The following is a 21,122-nucleotide window of genomic DNA, read 5'->3' on the forward strand; positions in this document are numbered from 1 at the left end:
TATGTAACGGAAAAAAAATAATGACAACGATGCATATAATATAATATTGTTTCGGTCACACAATCGTTTACATAAACCACCGGATTTATCCCGACTCCGGAATCTGCACTGCACCGTTATTCACGGACCAAATTCTGGTGGTTACTTAATTCGTACAACATCAAAAGGTTTTTCTAGTATTTTGTTCTTTTTCTCGTGGTATATTGTAATATTATTTTTATTGCATTGATGCAGCGAATAAAATAACGTTTTCTTCTGCATTTGTTCGTAAATGATTCGTTATAGTGATTGATAAAAATAATCTGCGAATAATAGACGATAGTACGTAGGTACGACAATATTATCGCTATAAGTGGCATAATTTACACAGCTGAACATTGTAGTAAATACGTCGTACATATTATATATTATTAAAATAATCATTTGTCTAGCACAGAGTTTAGTTCACATTATTTTTCATAAAATATAAATCGCATTTTAAATAAATAAATAAAATTTAATTCGTAACCACGGATATTACATTTTATTTCACCATCGTTTGTATCGTACATTTTAAATATCAAATTGCAACTATTAAATATATATATACATATATGAAAGTACTAGATACTAGAGGACACTTTGTTTCTGAAACAATTAAACGAATCGTTATAAGAGACTTTCGCCATTTTTTTAGATTTTGTCTGATTATAATGGTTATGACATGTGTCTTTTTTTTTGTCTGTAATCACTATAGGGTGTGGATTTAAATATTTTAAATAAAAAAGAAAAATTTTATTTAATGCATTTATAATAACAAGAGTCAAAAAATATTATTCGTACTTGACACTTTTTGTTTTTACTTCTATTATTATTTAATATTGCCTAAACAAAATACAATTTTTATTTTTCATTTTTTCAGAATAATTAGATTCATTTTCTACTTATATATTTAGTATATATACATACTACGAACCTATTAATATCAATCTACGGTACGAGTGTACGACGGCATTCACTTAGTTAAGAACAGCAATAGTAATATTATTATAATATTACTATATTTTAATACATGATGCTATTTTTATTTATTTTTTTTTTTTTTGGTAAAAAAAGAAAAATCGAAAAATAAATTGCTGATATAATTCTAATGTAAAAATATAAAATAAAATACATACCCTTAAAAATAATATAGGCCGTCTCTGCTCTAAATAAATTTTCATATGTAATGATTTATTATTGAATTCGAATTTTACTCAATATTTGTGATTATTGCTGCTAATTGCTATGATATACTCAATGACGAAGTACACTCGACACCTAGCTACTTTACAGAAGACCAACTTCCTTAGTGACCTTAGTTAAAATACCACTTCAATAAATAAAAACCAATATAAATGTTCAACAATTTTGTGTCATACACAATTAAATAACTATAAATGTAGTAAAATGATGTATTAGAATCATGAACTCCGATACGATAAAAAATAACTAGTTTTTATGTGTTAATTATAACTTGCATTGTAAATAGGTGCATTGAAGTTCACGGGCTTAAATCGGATTATTATAGAAGACGATATTTTTATTACATGTATAATAGGTATAAAAATATATATTTTGTGGATCCCGGAAGCCTCACTTTCTAAAAGATATTCTCGTATTATCCCATATTCCCATTTATATATAATTTCAGTACTTAGTAGTATATATTATAAAATAATTTAGTTGTTTTATTATATGCTATTAAACTTAAATTGTAAACGTAAAAACGGTCAAAGCGCTTTTGTACATTTATATTCATAAAAAAATTACGCTTAAAATATTAAATTTTACCATAATTGAATATTTTACAATCTGTATAGCGGTTATTATATTATGTACCTATTAAAATACTATATTATTAAACAAAAAAATGTATCATCACCTATGTGGCAGCTATGTAGGACCAGTAACTCCAAACTAGTTGTATTCCAACCGTTACTCTAGAAGATTTAATAATTATTACTACCTATTATAAAAGGACAGATGTAATAAATAATGTACCCAATGGTTGACTTGGGGGGGGGGGGGACGCGGGGGACTGAGTACCTCAACCAATTTTTTGGATACGCTAGCGTACCCCTACTTTTTTTTTAAAGGGGAACGCATGGGACGGATTTTTATGTAAACTTTTAACTTACGTATTAATTAAAATTATATACAAAATTGTATTTGAAAATGTGAATTGTAATTTTATTGTATTAATTTCTAATTCTAATATGAAGTATAGACCTTAAGTTACACGGTTACACCTAATAAATTATGATTTAAATGTTATGATTCATTGATACGTGTTTCTTAATAATTTATTATGCTTCTTAAAAGGGACCATAAAGGGAGGTGTGGGGTGACCCCCCACCACCATGGTTATGTAAGTTTTATTAAAATGCTAGAAACGCTACATTTTAAAAGTAGCTTAGGTAGCTAGAGTACTTCTACTACTTTATTTCCAAGTCAACCACTGAATGTACCTATTCTATAAACCAGGGATATACCAAGTAGGTTCTACTTAAAGATTTTGGTAGGTGTTCTGTTACAACAAATTAATATTGAACAATGTGCAATGCAATGGTTATAATATTATTATTTGTTACATATTTCATATAGAATCATTTTATTATCATAGACGTTTTGACTTTTGGTTATACCTTTTACGTATTTTATAAATTATAACAATTAACGGAAATTAAACATGTAAACACGTGTAATAAATTTTCTATACCTACCTAGTACCTATAATTTATTAATATATGTTAATAAAAGACAATGATTGTGTGTGTAAAAGATTCTTGGCCGAGTCTATCGCTGCAGCACTCATAGTAAAGACATTTGGGTAAGTACAATCGTATATGATCACTAATGCGATCGTAAAAAATATAATGTATAATATATAGGTACATAACTTATAATACGTATTCGATTGCCTAAAGCAGCGCCTCATATTAGTCAGATTTTAAACATTTACAAATAGGCGGCTCGTGGAAAACAAATATTTTGTTGTTTTGATAAAGTGGCCATTGGTCACGGAAAATGAAATGGTTATCATAATTAAATATTATTCTAGACCCGTGTTTTAAATTTAGTCAAAACCATACAAATGAACGTATTAACATAACTACATGCAGGTGTATTCAGTGACGTAATTAGGAATTTGGTTTGAGGGGAGGGATTATATGTTTTTAGTAAAATCTGTAAGCCTCATACAGTAAACCTACCCCACCAAATATAGAAGAAGTAAATGTTAGTAGTAAAACAAAAGTTTTGGTGGAATCTATCCCCCTTATCCTCCCTTGATTACGCCCCTGGGTGTAGCTAATATATAACGGATTTGAAATTATTAAATTTGTCACGGGCAACGGTATAATTAATAAATATATTATTATCTACTGTATCTAGTATTTAATATGGTAATTATATAATAAATATAAAGTAATATATCTTTTATAAAGTGAATAAGGACTAAGACGGATGACTCATTTGCAAATCCACAGTTTTGACCGATTTTTATAACATTTCAACAAGATCTGTCATGGTAGTCACAGTGCCATAGTATACCTACTTTTAAGTTTCTAAACATATGTGTAGAATACCTTATATCCCTGTTGTGTCTGTTGGTTAGTTACCAGTACAATCAGTACATAGTTAGATCGCTAAGATATACAGGTTAGATTAGGTATGTTTATATGGAATTACAATTTATTACGCTGTATTAGATTATTAAAATGCGTTTAGAAACTAAAGAATTCTGGAAAATGAGATTTCTTAACTTGTTTATTTTTAAATTTTAGAAATGTATGTATTTTTAAAAAAACAAATTGAAACCATTAATTAAATACACAATTATGAAAGATTGTTAATATTTTAAACAAATTAACTATAGAGCAAAAAGAAATTCAGAAGAAAATTGTAGATGGTGTTTATTTATAATAAATAAGTACGGTACCTGTGCAGTATTTATTGCACTTAAATACTTAAATAAACATCTTTATTGTTTATACACTAGAAAAATTTAAATTTAACAAATTATCACTTTAATTATTAAAGATAATTAAGGAATAAGACTAAAGACAATAATTAAAATATTTTATTTGTGTTAGAGAATCAAAATAGTCTATAAATATCATCAACAAATCTGAAAATATAAAGAATCTGATAATTCACACGATCGTTTTTTTTTTTTTTTTAATTTAAATAAATAAGCCTCTGCATCTATGGCCATTGGCATACAAGGAGCTTAAGGTTAACAATTTTTAAGAATACAGTATTTACATATTAAATAAACAAGAACAGATTATTAACTATTTGTAAGATTAGTTTTAATTAAAAGTGTCATAATGAGACTTATGGTATCTGGATGGAGAGCTTCCGACATGATATTTGATAACCCCAGCTTCTCGTTTGCCCGTTTCATAGAAATGGCATTCGAATACAATGTGTTCGATTGATAGGAGTGTACCGCAACTGTCGCATATGGGTGGGTCTTCTTGCTTCATTAAGAACTTGTGTGTTATCACACGATTGTATTCAGGAATTAATTACGCATTTGGTTTCATTCCGCTAAATTATCAATATTCCAAATACAAAATTGACAGTATTGAATGAGATTCAATAAATTACACCACAAATTCAAATATTAAAAGACTAGGAAATAGTAATTCTAGTTTTGATTGCAAGTACTTACCTCGGCATTAAGTATATCATCACTGTTATGAATGTGTTAATTTTTAATCCGATAATCAATTATTATTGCATGAAAAAATCGATTTATCAGAGGCCAATCTCTATTCCTAAAGATATTTTATAATTTACATATCATTTATTTTTATATTAGTAGTAAGTAGGTACATTGAACGTGTTTATACCAAAAACATCATATATATTATTAATTATAATTTATGAGGCATAATTTATCATAGTATATTGTTGTTATTAACTGTATACCGCATACCATAGAACGGCGTGATAAGTTCGTATTTCTTAGTATAAATATCTTAAAATTAATTAAAATATTTTGAAAATGTTATTGTGTCCCTATAGAAGATAATCATTATATTATACTACCTATCTTTATCATTTTTGACAATCAATAATAATCAGGTAGTTGGGAAATGTTAAAGAACATTTTAATTTTTAAATAAACTAATACTTAATAAAATGTATTACACTATTACCTATATTGTACATTTGTACCCATTTGTATTTTATATACACAATTTTTTAAACAGATTATATACTGTTATTAATCTTTCGGTTATTATTTATTTGAAAATATGATCATTGAAGATCTAACACGATGTGTGTAACAAAGCAAATATTCGAATGTTCAGGCCCTATTATTTGTAAAATGTCGAACTGCGCACTTAATGTTAGGTACTGCTTTAAAAGGAAATTTTATTCTTGCTACTGTCTTAGAATAAGCAATGCATTATATATTATAAATTATTTATGTATATAATAATTTAACAATGCAATAAAATAAAACAACAAAATTCAGGAAATACTAATATTTCCTAGTAGCTGGTATACTATTTAATTTTTGGTTTGTAGACTGTAGTGCACATACGTTAAAATCGTAGTATACACTTGTACATTCGTGGTGCACATAAAAATAGGACCAGCAAATGTGTATTTGAACTCAAAACTACTCGGACAACAGTTACACGGATGAGCCGATAATTATTATTTATTATTATAAGTTATAGCTATATACTATACAATATACATACAGTGCTCTACTTAAAAGTGAGTTATTAATAGAAATCTCGATAAAAGTAATACATTTAATAAGTATGAATGTTCTTTACGACTATGTAATATAATAAACTGCAGTTATATGTTAGGGCTTGATCATCATCATAATATAACCGTAGATCTGAGCTGGTTATAAATGGCGTAGAGGTGCTATAGCTTAGTCCACTCGATATTATAATGTTTTTAAAATTAAAAACCTAAGTTTTTATGGAATAGTTGTTATACATTGTACAGTATTTAGGTATAAGTAGGTAATGACTACTGTTATAGATTTTAATTTCGTAGTCATGAAGTGACTTTATAAAAACAATGCATACATTATTAACTATTAACGATTTATAAATATATTTTTCATGTTTTATTTATTTGGTTATTTTAGTTACCTGCATTTTCTGCTATAGTAATGCTAAATTATATCGATGACGATGCTGAATTTTATAACTGTACTCTAGTAATTAGTATATCATGTAACCACATGCTGGAGTGAAAAGCAGTATTTAAGCAACTTCTTTATCACTTTATTATGAGAAAAATGTCAACATTATTCATTCATTACATTGTATAAAAGCTTTTTGGAATTTATCGAGTAATTTTCAGTGTATTTTAGTAAAAATAAATAACTAGGTACTTAAAATATTTAATTCGTTTAGAATAAAACCAAAACACAAGACAATACTTAATTTTCCCAAAAGTTTTATATTTACAATTATTGCTTTTATTGTAGTAGCAGAACAGAATATATTATAAGTATTATCATTGCATGTACCTATATTGTATAGAATATATTAATATTAATTTAATAATCTTATTATTTAAGTAAATTCATTGTTAAATTCGTAGGTATATAATGTTATTGCCGTTTAACTTAATGATTATTTTTTGGTTAAACAAAATACAATATTTTATCTTATATTATACACTTATAGTAGTTAGGTAGTAATAATTGTTAATATAGGTAAGTAATTAATATTGTGTTTTATTTTTATATTAAATCATAACTATTATCTATATGATATCATTATTAACCAATATATATGTTTTGTATAGCATACTAAGTAATTATAAATTCAACAGGTTCCAAATAATATAATTAATGGTATAACATCTTAGCTTCTTTAATGTTGATAACCATCGCAGTAAATGCTTGTAAATTAATAATATTATAACCTGTTATTCCAACGACCCAAACACGTACGAAAAATGAATAGAATAATCGTTTACTTTTGCTATAAAACTGCAATGACTACTTATATACTACGGTTATATACCTCACGGCTTAAACAATAACGTTAATAATATGCATCATGCTGTCAATGGTTAAGCTTAAGATTTGGCTGCATGTTATTTGCGTCCAATGCGTCCCAAAAAAAGGTATATTTTACAGGTAGTAAATTTGACCGGGAACTTGCGTTATTAGTTGGCTATATAATAACTATCGATATTTACTACTAAAATCACTTAAGTCGAGAGTATCGTGTCACTAAAATCGATATTTTATAAACTATACTATATAATAAATCTCACTATTTGAATTGAATACATGAATTTTTTTATTATGCCAAAATGTAAAAAATAAGAATTGTGGAATTAAAATAAATAAAAAATAAATTTAAAATGTGTTTTTTACTAACTTATTGATATCGATTATATCGAAATTTTCAGGACACAATTAGGTTATAAAAAAGGGTATTACGGGACGCAAATAGGCTATGACCCTTTTTGAATCTTTTTTGCGGGACGCAACTAACCTACCTACTGATAATATTTTTGGACGCAAGTAGAATGCTCCCTAAGATTTACCTAGGTACCTACTATAAAATATGGGTTATCATGATATAATATAGTGTCTTACTGTCTTAGTGACAAGTTTTTTTCATGGTTTTTTAATACTTCAGTGTTATCATACTTTTAGACTTGAGAATGCAATAAAAAAATAAAAATAGTGATAAGAGTTTTATGGCAAGCGCGATTATTTTTATTTTTTTCGAAACTTCACCTCAGGTTATTCTATTTCGGTTGTATTTTATTCAAAAATTACAGTATATTACATAATATTTATGTAGGAATACATTATTTTTTTTTTACTGACACATATTTACCTTCGGCGACATAAGTCATTGGGTTACATTGGGTTATTATTTACAACAACAGATTTATTTTTTATACAGTGTTTATATTTTGTATTGCAGTTCTGCCTCTATGATAAATTTAAAGGTAGCTGAGAGCGATGAACTTTTGAGGTCAATCTTGGTTCGGAGTATAATCGACGTTCGGTCATTATGTGTTTTTTAAGTTTTATTGTGTTAGATCGGCGCCGCATGTTGGACATGCCTATAGGGATATCTGGAGATCATTTTTACTCATTAGATAGCAGCTATGTAGGAATAAATTATGTGGGTCTTACAGGCGACTAATTTAAATAAATTGTATAGAAATTATAAGGTGAATTATAGGTATAGGTATGATAATATAACTATATTAATATAATTCTAAGTTAAAATATTTCTATTAGTCCGGGAAATTATATTGATTAATTTGGTAAATGGCCGGTAGATATTTAAAAACTTGTTTTATAAATATATAATTATTATATTATAATATACAGTCAAGTCGTTGTGAGAAGTAGGTATATTATAATATTATGTTACAGTGTGTTTATAATATTTTCAACATAGTATATATATACGAGTATTATATAATACTGTAGTACGTTTATTTAATTGTTAGTATAAATTATAAATTATAATCTTTTTTTTTTTTTTTTGGACCGAATTTATTCTTTATTCAAACAATAATATTTATTATGTTCGTGCTATTATCCTGTCAATTAAATACCTTTAAATTGTAATCAATAGTTTAAGACTGGAAACTGCTTTATGTTAAAAAAACAAGAAACCTGTGTAAACTGTTTATCACAATAATAGGTATACTACCACCATAACATAATATCTACACATTTTCTAATATAACGCGCAGGTATAATATATGTATTACATTTTGTATAAAAAATAAAAATACTAAAAATAATATTCTTAGCGCATCTTAGACAAATGATTTCGAACAAAACCTCAGTAGCTATTCGATATAGTACAATCGTTAACATATGCATTTAATATATTATACATATATTATACCTATAAATATTATATTATCCATGAAAGTGATCTTTTTTTTTTTAATGCGTTTTATCCATTCGTTTTTTGACGGAAACGTGTTTAAATATCATTTGAAACCATCAAGGCCTGGTTTAATTTTGACAGCAAATTGATTTCATGGTTTAAAAATAATGGTAAATAAACGTACTATAATCAACGACTCGATTAATTCAATGTAATGCATGATGCATTCGAAACGGTTTTGTCTATAAGTAACGCGCTGACTCGTGTCAACGTCTTATTTTTTTATAAACAATGCCCACCGTTCTGCAGTATTCTCTATCTGGCACTATATTATATGTTAGCTCATCACTAACTAGGTAAGCTAATTAACAATATGATTAAAATATTATTGTATCATATTCGATATATTTATATTTCATATACCCATACGTTATATTGTACTACTTTCTAATAATGAAGAATGAGGCTCTGCCCTCTCTGCTCGAATTCTACCCCCTTGTGTTTCGAAATTTCGTATCTATATAATTTCATACTCCATAAATGGCGTTATATTATTTTAATTTACTTCTCTTTTAATCTTCTAATTCGTATAATTTTTAAATTTAATATTTACAGATCCATAGTTAGATCCTAACTTCTAAGTTCCAAGTATGTATATAATGGATACTATTAAAGATTACAACGACTAATTTGTCTTACTATATTACGAATATTTTTGATCTATTTTACAAGTTCAATTTGAAATGAACAAAAATTACAATAAATTATAAATTATTGTTTAAGAGTAATGGTGCCTTCGGAAAGTGCTCTCGATGCCCTCAAGAAGCACAGTTTGGGAACCGCTGTACTATAAAATACTGGTTAGAACTTAAGATGATATAGATCAATATTTAATCATTGTAATCATGTTAAGTTGAAACTTTTTTTTCTGCTTAAACTATTATAGGATAATTAAATATCAATAAAAACAAGTATTATATGGTTACAACTTTACAAGTGGTAATTAGTAGCTAATATATATTATTGATTGAAAGGTACCTACATAGAATTCGTAGGAATACAGTTGACGTAATGGACACCAACAAGTTTTTTTTATTGTTTTAATTACACTCAATAATTATAACGTATCATATTTGTTGTTTGAATTGGAGGATATGAATTGTTTTTTTACACATTATTTATTATAAATGTATTGGTATTTTATGCATCATTGGTATGTAAGACTATTGACCAAAGCAAAAAACTATTATTCTAACTTTCAACTTTTCAATTTTCAAATTTGCGTTATAATACTCATCTATACAGTGTCCCACAGAAAAATTGATAAATTTTTTTTTTGAAATATCCAATATAGTCAATTTGTAAATCTGATTTTTAGAAAAATTTATATGGTAAAAATACTTATTTAAGTCAAATGGCTGATTTTTTACAATTTTTTTAAATATCAATATTTTCGTTAAGTAATTAATTACGATCTAGTTTATGTTAGAAACCTTGTAATTTCAAATAATAATAAAGTTTTTTAAAAATATTTTATAAGAACATTTTTAAATAAGTGCATGTTAAAATCTAATTATTTATTTATTTTAATCATATGTGATGTATAAATTATAAATTACTATAATTTACCTAACCTAACCCTATATTTATAAGTCAATAACTAATAACCATTTCATCTTATACATCATGCACCGCGAATACATAAAATGCATGCGTATTTACTGCGAAGAAGAAAAAGTGACCAGACAAAAATACAATATTATAGTTTTGGCAATACATTATTTATGACAGCTATTATTATATTGTATATTAATTATAAATATAATTATACCTAAAAATATGATATAATATGGTCAATATGAGTGTATATTACAAATTTTTAAATAATAAATAATATTATCAGTTACCGTATCATTATCGTCAAGTTTCTTAACCTAGCTAGTGGAATTTTTTTTATCAATTTGTATTAAAAATAATAATAATAAAATTTCATGCGCCTATAAATACCTTAAAATCTATTAAAATGGCGCAGTGAAAATTTCATTTATAAACTGTTATTTTTTTAGAATGAAGCATAAAAACAAAATCGATTTTTTTCGAAAACTGAGTTTCTGTAAACATTTTAGTTTTTCCTGGAGCTTTTTCAAAAATATCGGGAATTTTTTACATTTGATCCCCTCAAAGTACCTACTAACTAATCACTTTCCAACTAGAAAAGATACTGTTGGAGAAAATTGTTACATTTTTGCAATTAGTACCTTTTATTTTTAACTATTTATAATTAGTAAAAAAACCTATCCTGTCATTACACAGGAAATATCCTTCTTTATAAAATCGTGTATCGGTCTCTTGGCCATATATTGAGCTCTTGCTGTCGTAATCGTGGATTACCTTTGATTCTATATCACATGTGAGAGACGGATAGTGAAAACAATATAAATGTAATGGTGTATTTAACAAAAATAAAAGAATAGCCACAAGACCGTATAATTAGCAAATGAATCCAAGGAGGTTTAGAGTGTAAATACGTTTTTTTAATATCCAATTTTCAAATTTCAAATGTAATTTTTAATTTTTAAAGGAGGCCTGATTATACACACTGGCTTTGACAACAGCTAATATTTTGTCATATTCACTCTCTCTACTCCGTCTATCCATTTTTTTCTTTGATTTTCTTCTTCTACCTCTCCCATCATAATAACCAGTGGCGCCGAAGTTAGTTTTTAGAGGTATTGCAAAGCATACCTGCAAAGCAAGACCCCCATCCACTTACATTAGGTTGAGCGACTGCCCCTAAATTTTTTTCCATTTATCTATCTATAATTTTAACAACTAAGAGTTATAAGTACATTTAAAGATTGCCAGCAGGGCCGTATTAAGGGGGATAGTAGAGTAGGTATATAAACCGGTAGCATAGTGGGCCGAAGCTCCCCCTCCCGGAAATTACTCAATTGTTAGCGTTTAGGTTTATGGTTTATCCTAATTCATAATGTTACCTAGGCATGATGATAAATAAAATAATTTATAACTTTCATAAATTAAAATAATTTTAGCCAGTGTATTTCGTTGGCTATTACACCCACCCACCTTTAATAGGTATTGTAGTTGCAATACCTGGACATAGGGATCGGCGCCACTGATAATAACATTAATAACTACTATCTCAATTATTTAACCATAATGATAATATATTATACGTTATAATCATTTGATAATATAGATATGGAATCTTGTTATTTTCACAGGTGAAATGCGAAATCAGAGCTGAAGTCAACGAAGTATCGACGACAACGACAAGGAGGAAATTTACGAGACATTAGAGAATATGGTATTACGCCCGTGTGAAGAATACGGTAGTTACACGATGGACAACTACCCGCAAAACGGCGGCGGTGGCCATCATTTTTACGAGAGCATCAAAACCGAAATGGAAAGTTTTCGGTTGCGTGGCATGGACGGAGATTTTCCGGCATCGGTGGCTGCGGTGTCCGACACACTGCTCAGTGACGACACTAGCTCGATAGCGTCAAAGAAACGAATAGACAGCATGTTCAAGACGACCGCTTCGGTTGCGGGTGACACAAAGCGAACGTACGGCCACCATGCCGGCCGTCAGACCAAATCGTTGGCCGATGACAACAACCACTACGGCGGCAGTGCAGGCGGTGGCTATTTCAATTACAGTTATACCGCCGGCACCAACGATAGAAACAATAACGGCCACAATAACAACAAGAATACGGTACAAGAGAAAATCGAAAAAATGTTTGCGGAAATCAGTTCTTCGGAACTTGATACGGACGTGTCGATGGACTCCTCAGCGGTGGGAGCGGAAACAACTAGTAGCAACAAATTCCACGTGCAGTACATAGGGTGTGCGGGGCTGTCGGGCAAGATATCCTCGTTGGAGGGTCTTCAGAAGCCCGTCCGAGACATGTACTTCGGTTATAGGGAAAACCAACACCATTACCGCGGCGGCGATATCTCGCACTGTGGTTATTACCGCAACGATAACGACAACGAGATCCGGACCGACGCGCGGCGCGATTTCTCCGGGCTCTTGGAGATATCGGCAGCCGGTCTAACCATCCGGTATAGAAACGAGCTGGGTGAAACGGAGCAGCGGACAAACGCATTCCCGTCGATCGCCGTTTGGGCAGCGCTGAAATACGTGTGCCGTCGCCGATCGCCGACTCCGAATCGGAGAATCGTCGGAGAAGCCGCCACCACTATCTTCGGTTACGAGTACGCTTTCCTGCCGCTGATCGCCGATCCGGATGGTTCAGACAAGGCGCCGTTGTTCCGGGACATGGACGCGGGTGACAGGGCCCGGCTGGACGCAGCAGGTGACCACGCTCCTGTCTTCGCAGTAGTCACGCGCGCGGCCGGAAAGCGGCTAGAATGTCACGGGTTTGCATGCGAGACAGAAAACGACGCGTTGCTCATGGCGGCCAACCTATACGGTGCCCTTGTAACAGCTATGTCTTCGGCCACTGCGGTGGCAGACGAAGGTACACCGACGGCTGGCGAGGTGGGCGAACGACGAGCAGCGCCCTCGGTCAGGCGGGTCATTCGACAGCGGAACGGATTCACGAGCATGAGCAGCACGGCCGGTTCGAGTGTAGCAGGTGGCGGCTTAGGCGAGGAGGCACCCGCGCTGCCACCACCTCGTCCACCACGCAGGAACAAAAAGTCCATATTATCATCCGCTAGCGCTGTGACGTCAGCCGGCGATGATGGTGAATGCGTTCCGTCGGCAATGACGTCAATGAAAACAGACGACTGTAGCGTTGGTGACGTGTGCAGCGGCGCTAAAACGTTCCGGTTGACCGTCAAACAGCCGCCATCGCTCCAGCGTGGTGTGTGTAACAGTAGCAGCGCTGTGGACTCTGCGGAAGTGACTGGCATGCAATCTCGTAGCACTAGAAAGCAACGTTTGGACCGCGGTGGTGACATACTCACCAAAGTGGCCATACCCAGGAGCAGGAGTTTTCTAAACTCCAACGGGTTGGCATCCACTAAATACTCGAGGCGGGCGGCGGGTTGCGGTATCGAGACAGCTGCGGCAGACAGGCGCCGCCGTCGGAGCAATGGTAGCAGTGTTATGGGCTTCTCGGACATGTTCAACGAACTACGCGCGCAAGAGGGCCTGAACAACATGGACGACATACTGAACGCCATCATCAACGTGGAGGGCATGTCATACAACGACCTGAAGCCCATTTACAAGGAGTTTCTTATGAAATTGGCGCTGACGCTTACCAAAGACGAGCTGTACCAGCGTACCAAGGCGATAATGACAGAACAGAAACGCAAGCGGAACAAGCGGCGTCCAGTGGTCACTACTCAGGCGGCGAGTCGAGGGCGTCGTTTCAATGAAAAGCTCCGCGATACGTTCAACTTGCGGGCGGCCAAGTCGAGAATCGGTGCCGTGTTATTGCCGGATTTTTGCAAGCGCAAAAACCGGAACAGAGCATCCCGGAAACAACAACTACTGCAGCAACAGCAACAGCAACAACAACGGCGTCGTCGATGTTCGTGTTTGGTGATCGCAGGATCGTCCGCCGATGCTCGACCACCAAACCGGAAACCGGAACGGAAGTTTCAACGGCGGATCGCTGCGAGCAAACGTTCGGCGGTCACATCGACAAGCAAAGGCCGCCGGACGTCAGCCACGTCGTCGTCGCCTATCTGTAGCACTTCCGACGACAGTGACTTTTTCGCGGCCGCAGTGATGCGGCAACGGCAACATCAACAACTCCAACAACAACTGCTGCAGCAACTGCCGCAGCTTTATAAGAAGACGTCAAAAAAGCGCAGCGATGGCGGACGAGGAACGACTACAACGTCTGAGGCTGGATGTCTGCACCGGGCGTCCAGCGGTTACTTTAGCTGTTCGGAGTGTAGCGCAGGCGGTGCAGCTGACGACGACGGTTGTAGTTGCTTTGGTGACGGTGCAGCGGAACCGACTACGTCGCTGGTATCGTGCAGCTGCGACTCGGACAGCTGTGCAGAGAGTAACAAGTGTTACTGCGGCCGGCCACGGCGCCCACGAAATATTTTTGACGAGCTCAAGAGTCGGGGGTTCGCGGCGTCCGAGTCGAGCGTGTCGAGGGCTGATTCGCCGGGAACTGCATGGAAGAAGAATGAGCTACTCATGCTGCTACAGCAACGACAAGATGGCGGTCCTCGTATTGGAGGCGAATCATCGCGGGCTACTACTAGCGGAGGCAGGTGCGGTATCGAACCATCCAAAAGCATCGAGTATCTACAGATGACGCACCGGCCGTGTGACGCTGGTGCTAACTCTACCGCGGTGGCGGGTTCGTCGTCTTCTCCGTCGTCGTCCTTGTCCGCGGCCACCGTGTACTCGTCGTCGTCCGCGGTACACCAACGTAGGCCACAACCACCCTGCGGTCCCAAACACCACCACCGTCGTTCTGGTTCAAGCGGTTCGGACAACTTTCGTGCTATCGATTACGCGTTATTTGCGGCCACCGCTGACGGTACTGCGGGTCCACGAAAGACACGCGGCTTTGGCGGTAGCAGACAAAATCACCACCGTTTGGATGGCTCTATGGCCGCCTCGTCATCGTCTGTCATGATGGACAGGCGGTCGTATAGTTCCGAAGCAGTGCACATGGCCGGCTGTCGGATACAGTACAGCGGACACACACGACAGCCTGCACTATCGCAGCAGAATAAGCGGACAGCCAGGCGACATTCTGTCCACGACGGAAGCGGCGATGACGTCCTGTCAACTTTTTTTAAATCGGGAATTGAAAATTCGTTGGGCTACTATCCTTGACGAAGCGCACTGCCGCGTTAAAGTGGCGCGGCACACATTCGTATTCGTAAGGTGTGGAGTGGAGGAGGGAGGTCGTTGACATTTTTTAACAAATAAAAATCAACCAAGTCTGCTCAATTATACTTAAACTATAAAGCATACATTATTAATTATATAAAAGCAATTTATTACTACTAATGTAGCGCAAGCAAACCGATTATTTTTAACGTGCATTTTTTCATCTTTATTGGTTTTATAAATTTATAAAATAAATTTCATTGAGTAAGAAAAGTTTAATTAAATCTATAACACTACCCTGTGCATATTTATTTAACAGTTACGCGTAAATTGTTTTTTTTTTGATATATTATGCTTTAAGCATTAAGTTTTGTTAAGCATTTGTCTCGTAGATTACAATATCGTTCTATAATCATATAACGAAGAAATCACATTAACTGAATAATATTCCGTTCAATATATTATGTCGAGTTTACCAGCATATTGTGTTGGTTGTCGTCGTGAATTCGTGAATTCGTGATAACCGATATAAGTACATATTTTCTATATATCATCATTATCATCTCATTAGTCATTATTAAATATTCCATCGGTCAATATTTACTATTTAGCAAACATTCACCACCCATTTCGATAGGCTTGTCATTAGTTGTCACCACTATTAAGATGAGGTTTTGATGCTTCATTGTTATCATCATCAATCATCATTATTATATATATTTATTATTATTAAATTATTGTATTGTTATATTATATTTGTTTCTCCGAGTTTAAATGAACGTTAGCACGTGATCACGAGTTAATTCAGTTTGTTCTCTAACAGCTAGAGTTGGTCAAATTTTTATCAAAATAATTATTGTTTTTTTTTCTTTTATCAGAATATCTAACTCCTTGTATTTTAAAATTATTTGAATAATTTTTATTAGATTAATATTGTATTTGAAATTTGAATAATGCTCTACTCTGTGACTGTAATAATATATATGATATTATAAGACATCCGATGTTAAAATATTATTTTTGTGCAATGTACAAAATGTTTATAATTTAGCAGTAAGTATAGTAAATACGTACCTACGTATATTATTTTGATTCTACGCGATTGTTGTCAAGAATTTCGAGTGCAATATTATAATGTTAATCAATAAACGATATAGGTATATATATAATACACACTATACAAACATATTGTTTTTTAGATAAGGATTAAAATTAGTAAAATATTCATAATTTTTAAATATATTATTTATTGTTCCGAGTATCATTTCTATCTTTTATAAATTATTCTTTTATGTAATATTTAAATAATTTATGATTAAGTTTTGTCGTAATTAATAATTCGTAAGAAATATTTTTTTAGAACTCCAAACATTTTTACTATATTTTAAGAGGACACAACCATTTGTTATTGTCTCCGTCTATGTGCATAACATTGCAAATATACGCTCAGCAGATCACGTTGAGCTCCGGTTAGTTTAAAAATTTTAGTGAATCGAACTATTAAAACATGATGATAAGAACATAATCTGTGTTACGATATTTTACGGATTTTACGATGGTTCAATTTTGTAGCAAGTTATGCCGTTATGCGTGTATAAAAAAGCGTAAATTAAAAATGCTCATAACTCATCTAAAATTTAAGGTATCGTAAAAAACTCAGATAATGTTATAAGTATAACCATCAAGTTTCATAATAGGCAAATTTACTATAATTTTTAAAATATCTGCTAAGCGTAAATTTGCCATGTTACGCACTTGTAAGACAGAGTCAACAAAAATGTGTGTAGCGTCCACTTAAGGTATTCTATTTTACATTATTCAGTATTCTTAAGGTTTTCACGTATAAATTTAAAAAATTTTAACCACCGTATATTTAGTTGTATAATGTGCTTTAAAATTTCGACTTTAAAGCCATTGATATTCTAAATTTCGACAAGAGTTAAGACATATATTATAATGTACTATGATTACCTTAATTCGGTGTTTGTTTTTCTTGAAAGATAACTGCTGATAAGGAACGTGATTCCATAAATTCAAGGAATGATTTATTTTATTAATGTAATAGGTAAACAGTTATTTTTTTTAGTCAATTTGTACGTTGTTGAAATTAATAAAATATAAAATTAAAATAATTTATTAACTTATGAAAATAAAATATTTTTATATACGTAAATTATTACTTTTATAACTTTGACTAATTCAAAGTATTGAATAAGAAGTAGTAGATAGGTACCTATAACCTATATAATATTTTAAAGCGTAACAATTGCTATAGCTATAGTATAATATATATATATAATATATAGCAATTTTTATAGGTGAAGCTTACCTATAATAATGGTAATCGGATAAAAAAGGCATGGACAAAAAAGCCACGGATAAAAAAGTCATGGATAAAAAATACATGGGATAAAAAAGCCACCGATAAAAAGCCATAGATAAAAAAGACACGGATTTATTTTTGTGCTAAAACAATTTAGGTACTACAATACATTATTATTTATTTTAAAATTGAATACAATTAATATAATTTAAAAATGTTATAACCAAAAAAGCGAAATATTTCGAAAATTAAGCTAAGTGAAGAAAATACCAAAATACGTGTATTTTTACTTTTTAATACAAATATATTACACATTTTAAATCCCCTTAAAATTATTAGTAGACTATACACTAAATAAGCTATAATATCGTCTGATTATTTTTCAATAATAATTGGACTAATCTTATCGCCGTATCGTAACGTAAATGTTTGAATGGCAATCGAACAATATATTGTGTAATTGTGTCTATACTCTATAATCCAATATTATATAGGTTTATATTTATATAATATATAATATTAATATAATTTAATATATATATATTATTAGGAATTGGGTAAAATTTTATCTTCTATGCGCTATTTGACATCGTTATACTCAGTCTGTGTCGTGAAAGTGTCGTGAAATAAAATAGTCTAAGGTGTTAAATTTGTGGTAATATATTTATTAGTTTATTACTAGTTTATTAATTATTAGTAATAATAAAGGAGACAATAAAATTTGTTATTAATTTGGTCATATGTACGTCATCAAGCTTTTGGGAAATTTATCTTGATCCTCTCATATGTAATGATGGCTTAACTCTATACGGACAACGGATGAGTATTTAACAGCCATTGCTTACACAATACGATTATTTTAATAGTTTTTTTATTTTTATATTAGCTATATTTTTAAATCCTACATTTTAAATTTTAACTTTTTTAAATAATTTTAAATTATATTGTATTCAATTTTAAAATAAATCCGTGTCTTTTTTATCCATGGCTTTTTTATCAGTGGCTTTTTTATCTAATGTATTTTTTACATAGACATATAAATATATTATATGTAATATATTTATATATGTCTATGATTTTTTATCCCCTAGCTTTTTTATCCATGACTTTTTTATCCGTGGATTTTTTGTCGGTGACTTTTTTATCTTAGATCCTTTAATAATACCAAGGTGGATTTATAAATGGATAAATGGATAAATCCACCTTGAATAATACATACTGTATTACCACAGAATATATGAAATCAGAATGGTCACATCCACAGATATATATTATATATCTGTGGTCACATCTCAAAAAATTACATTATTCTTATGGAAATCTGATAAGAATGTCCACCATATTGAATGCAAGCACCAGTGTTGCCCAAAAAAAAAACTTAAATTTACCTCTTACAATATAATAGTTCAGCTATTGATTAAATATACAATATAATATTAATAGTAAATTTTTGGTTCAGCTAAACATTTTATTTATTTATATTTATATTTTTAATTATAAATACAGTTTATATTGTAAAATAGGCTGAATAATAACATTATTAACTTTGCAGTAACATAAAATAAAACCCTATAGTTTTATATACTGGAAAAAATTCATTTTTTTCAAGAGCCATTATTAATGCCAATAGAATCTCCACAGTCTTGGATTTTTTTGTTTTGTCTCATTAAGTATTTAAAACTAAAACTTCGTTATTTTTAAATCATAGTGTCTAAATATTTATTTTATAGTTTTACTTAATACACTAAAATGTTTGTCTTTGTATTTCTTACTATTTTTACTTGTCTATTGTTTTCATATTGTGCCAATTCATACATGTTTTTCTTTCTTTGTTAAAGTGCTTTGGCTCGTTGATTTTTTATAAATAAATAAATAAATAAAACAGATAGAAACAGTGGTAGAGGTACTTCAACTTGAACATAAATTTAAGGTTTTAATCCTAGAAATAATCAATAAGTATTTATTTATAACAGGTTATTTAGTATTTTTCTTCTGAGCGCTGTTTTTGTTAGTAAAGTCAATTAAATCAATAGAACAACTAATGATTTTTATCAATTTATATAATAAAAATAATTTTCTTATTTAATTTAAAAGAATAATGCAATTCAGCAATTTAGGTACATTTAAAGTTAAGTTTTCACAATATATTCATAAAAAGTTATACCTAATGCAAAACCATATTTGGCAACTTTATTGAGAATTGAAGTAACTCATAAATATCCAACAAGATGTTACAATGATATACCAATTACACATAAATACATAATCTAAATAAATTCAATAGTTTATGAGGTGAAATAATGGTTTTCTTAGTACTTTATTTTGTATAAATACCAAATGTAACAATTTCATATATTCTGTGGTATTACTGTAGGTATTGTGTTTGTCTACTTTTATGTTTTCGGGTTTACCCAATGTGACTTTTAGAATTTTAGATTATATTATTATAATATAGTAATTTGTATTTTCGATCAGATACCTATTCAATAATTATTGTTTGTCAGCTGAGAGTTGTCAGCAGCTATGTATTTTTTAATAACAGTTTGTTATATCTACGTATAATGTATTTATGTAACTGTGGAAACTGTTGCAACGTTAACGCAAGAGTTTTCAAAAAAAAAAAAAATTATTATGTAAATAGTATGTCTAATAACAAAAATTGAAAAATAAAACAATTTACCGGGAAAATAAATGTCTTGAATGTTAAAAAAATTCTACTGTACATATATATTTGACATATTGTATATTTTGAAATTCTATACTATTATTTAAAATATTTTACTATTCGAAATGCTCAAATTGTTTCAAACAACTAAATTTTGTAATTGTACTTTACACCTATAGGCTCTTTTAGCATTTATATGTTTTTATACCTTCCTGCACAAATTGAATTATATAAAATCAAAATTGCTGTAATTATTGTAATTCATATTATTTGTATAAATAATTATTTTTAAATAAAGCAAAAAATTATTATAAACATTTTTTATTGATTTTATTCTTTGTTTTTATTTATGAAATATCGTATTTATTGGAGAAGATACAGCCACTATTCATAATGTGGTCACAATTTTATCTTCAAAGGGAGCACTTTCTAAAAGTTTTT

General features: G+C 31.1%; 1 protein-coding gene across 1 annotated transcript in view; it reads left to right on the forward strand.

The window, feature by feature from the left end:
• LOC107161349 (uncharacterized) overlaps positions 1–20,998 on the forward strand; it is a 36,580-nt gene extending 15,582 nt beyond the window's left edge. Inside the window, exon 2 of the mRNA XM_089226445.1 lies at positions 12,134–20,998. Within this exon, the coding sequence (XP_089082571.1) occupies positions 12,214–15,696 (3,483 nt within the window). The 5' untranslated portion in view covers positions 12,134–12,213 and the 3' untranslated portion in view covers positions 15,697–20,998. The remainder of the gene's footprint in view (positions 1–12,133) is intronic.
• The last annotated feature ends 124 nt before the right edge of the window (positions 20,999–21,122 follow it).

This window comes from Diuraphis noxia, unplaced genomic scaffold, assembly GCF_037042655.1.
Source record: "Diuraphis noxia isolate RWA-SAM2 unplaced genomic scaffold, SU_Dnox_SAM2 contig0004, whole genome shotgun sequence".
Taxonomy (NCBI): Eukaryota; Metazoa; Arthropoda; class Insecta; order Hemiptera; family Aphididae; genus Diuraphis; species Diuraphis noxia.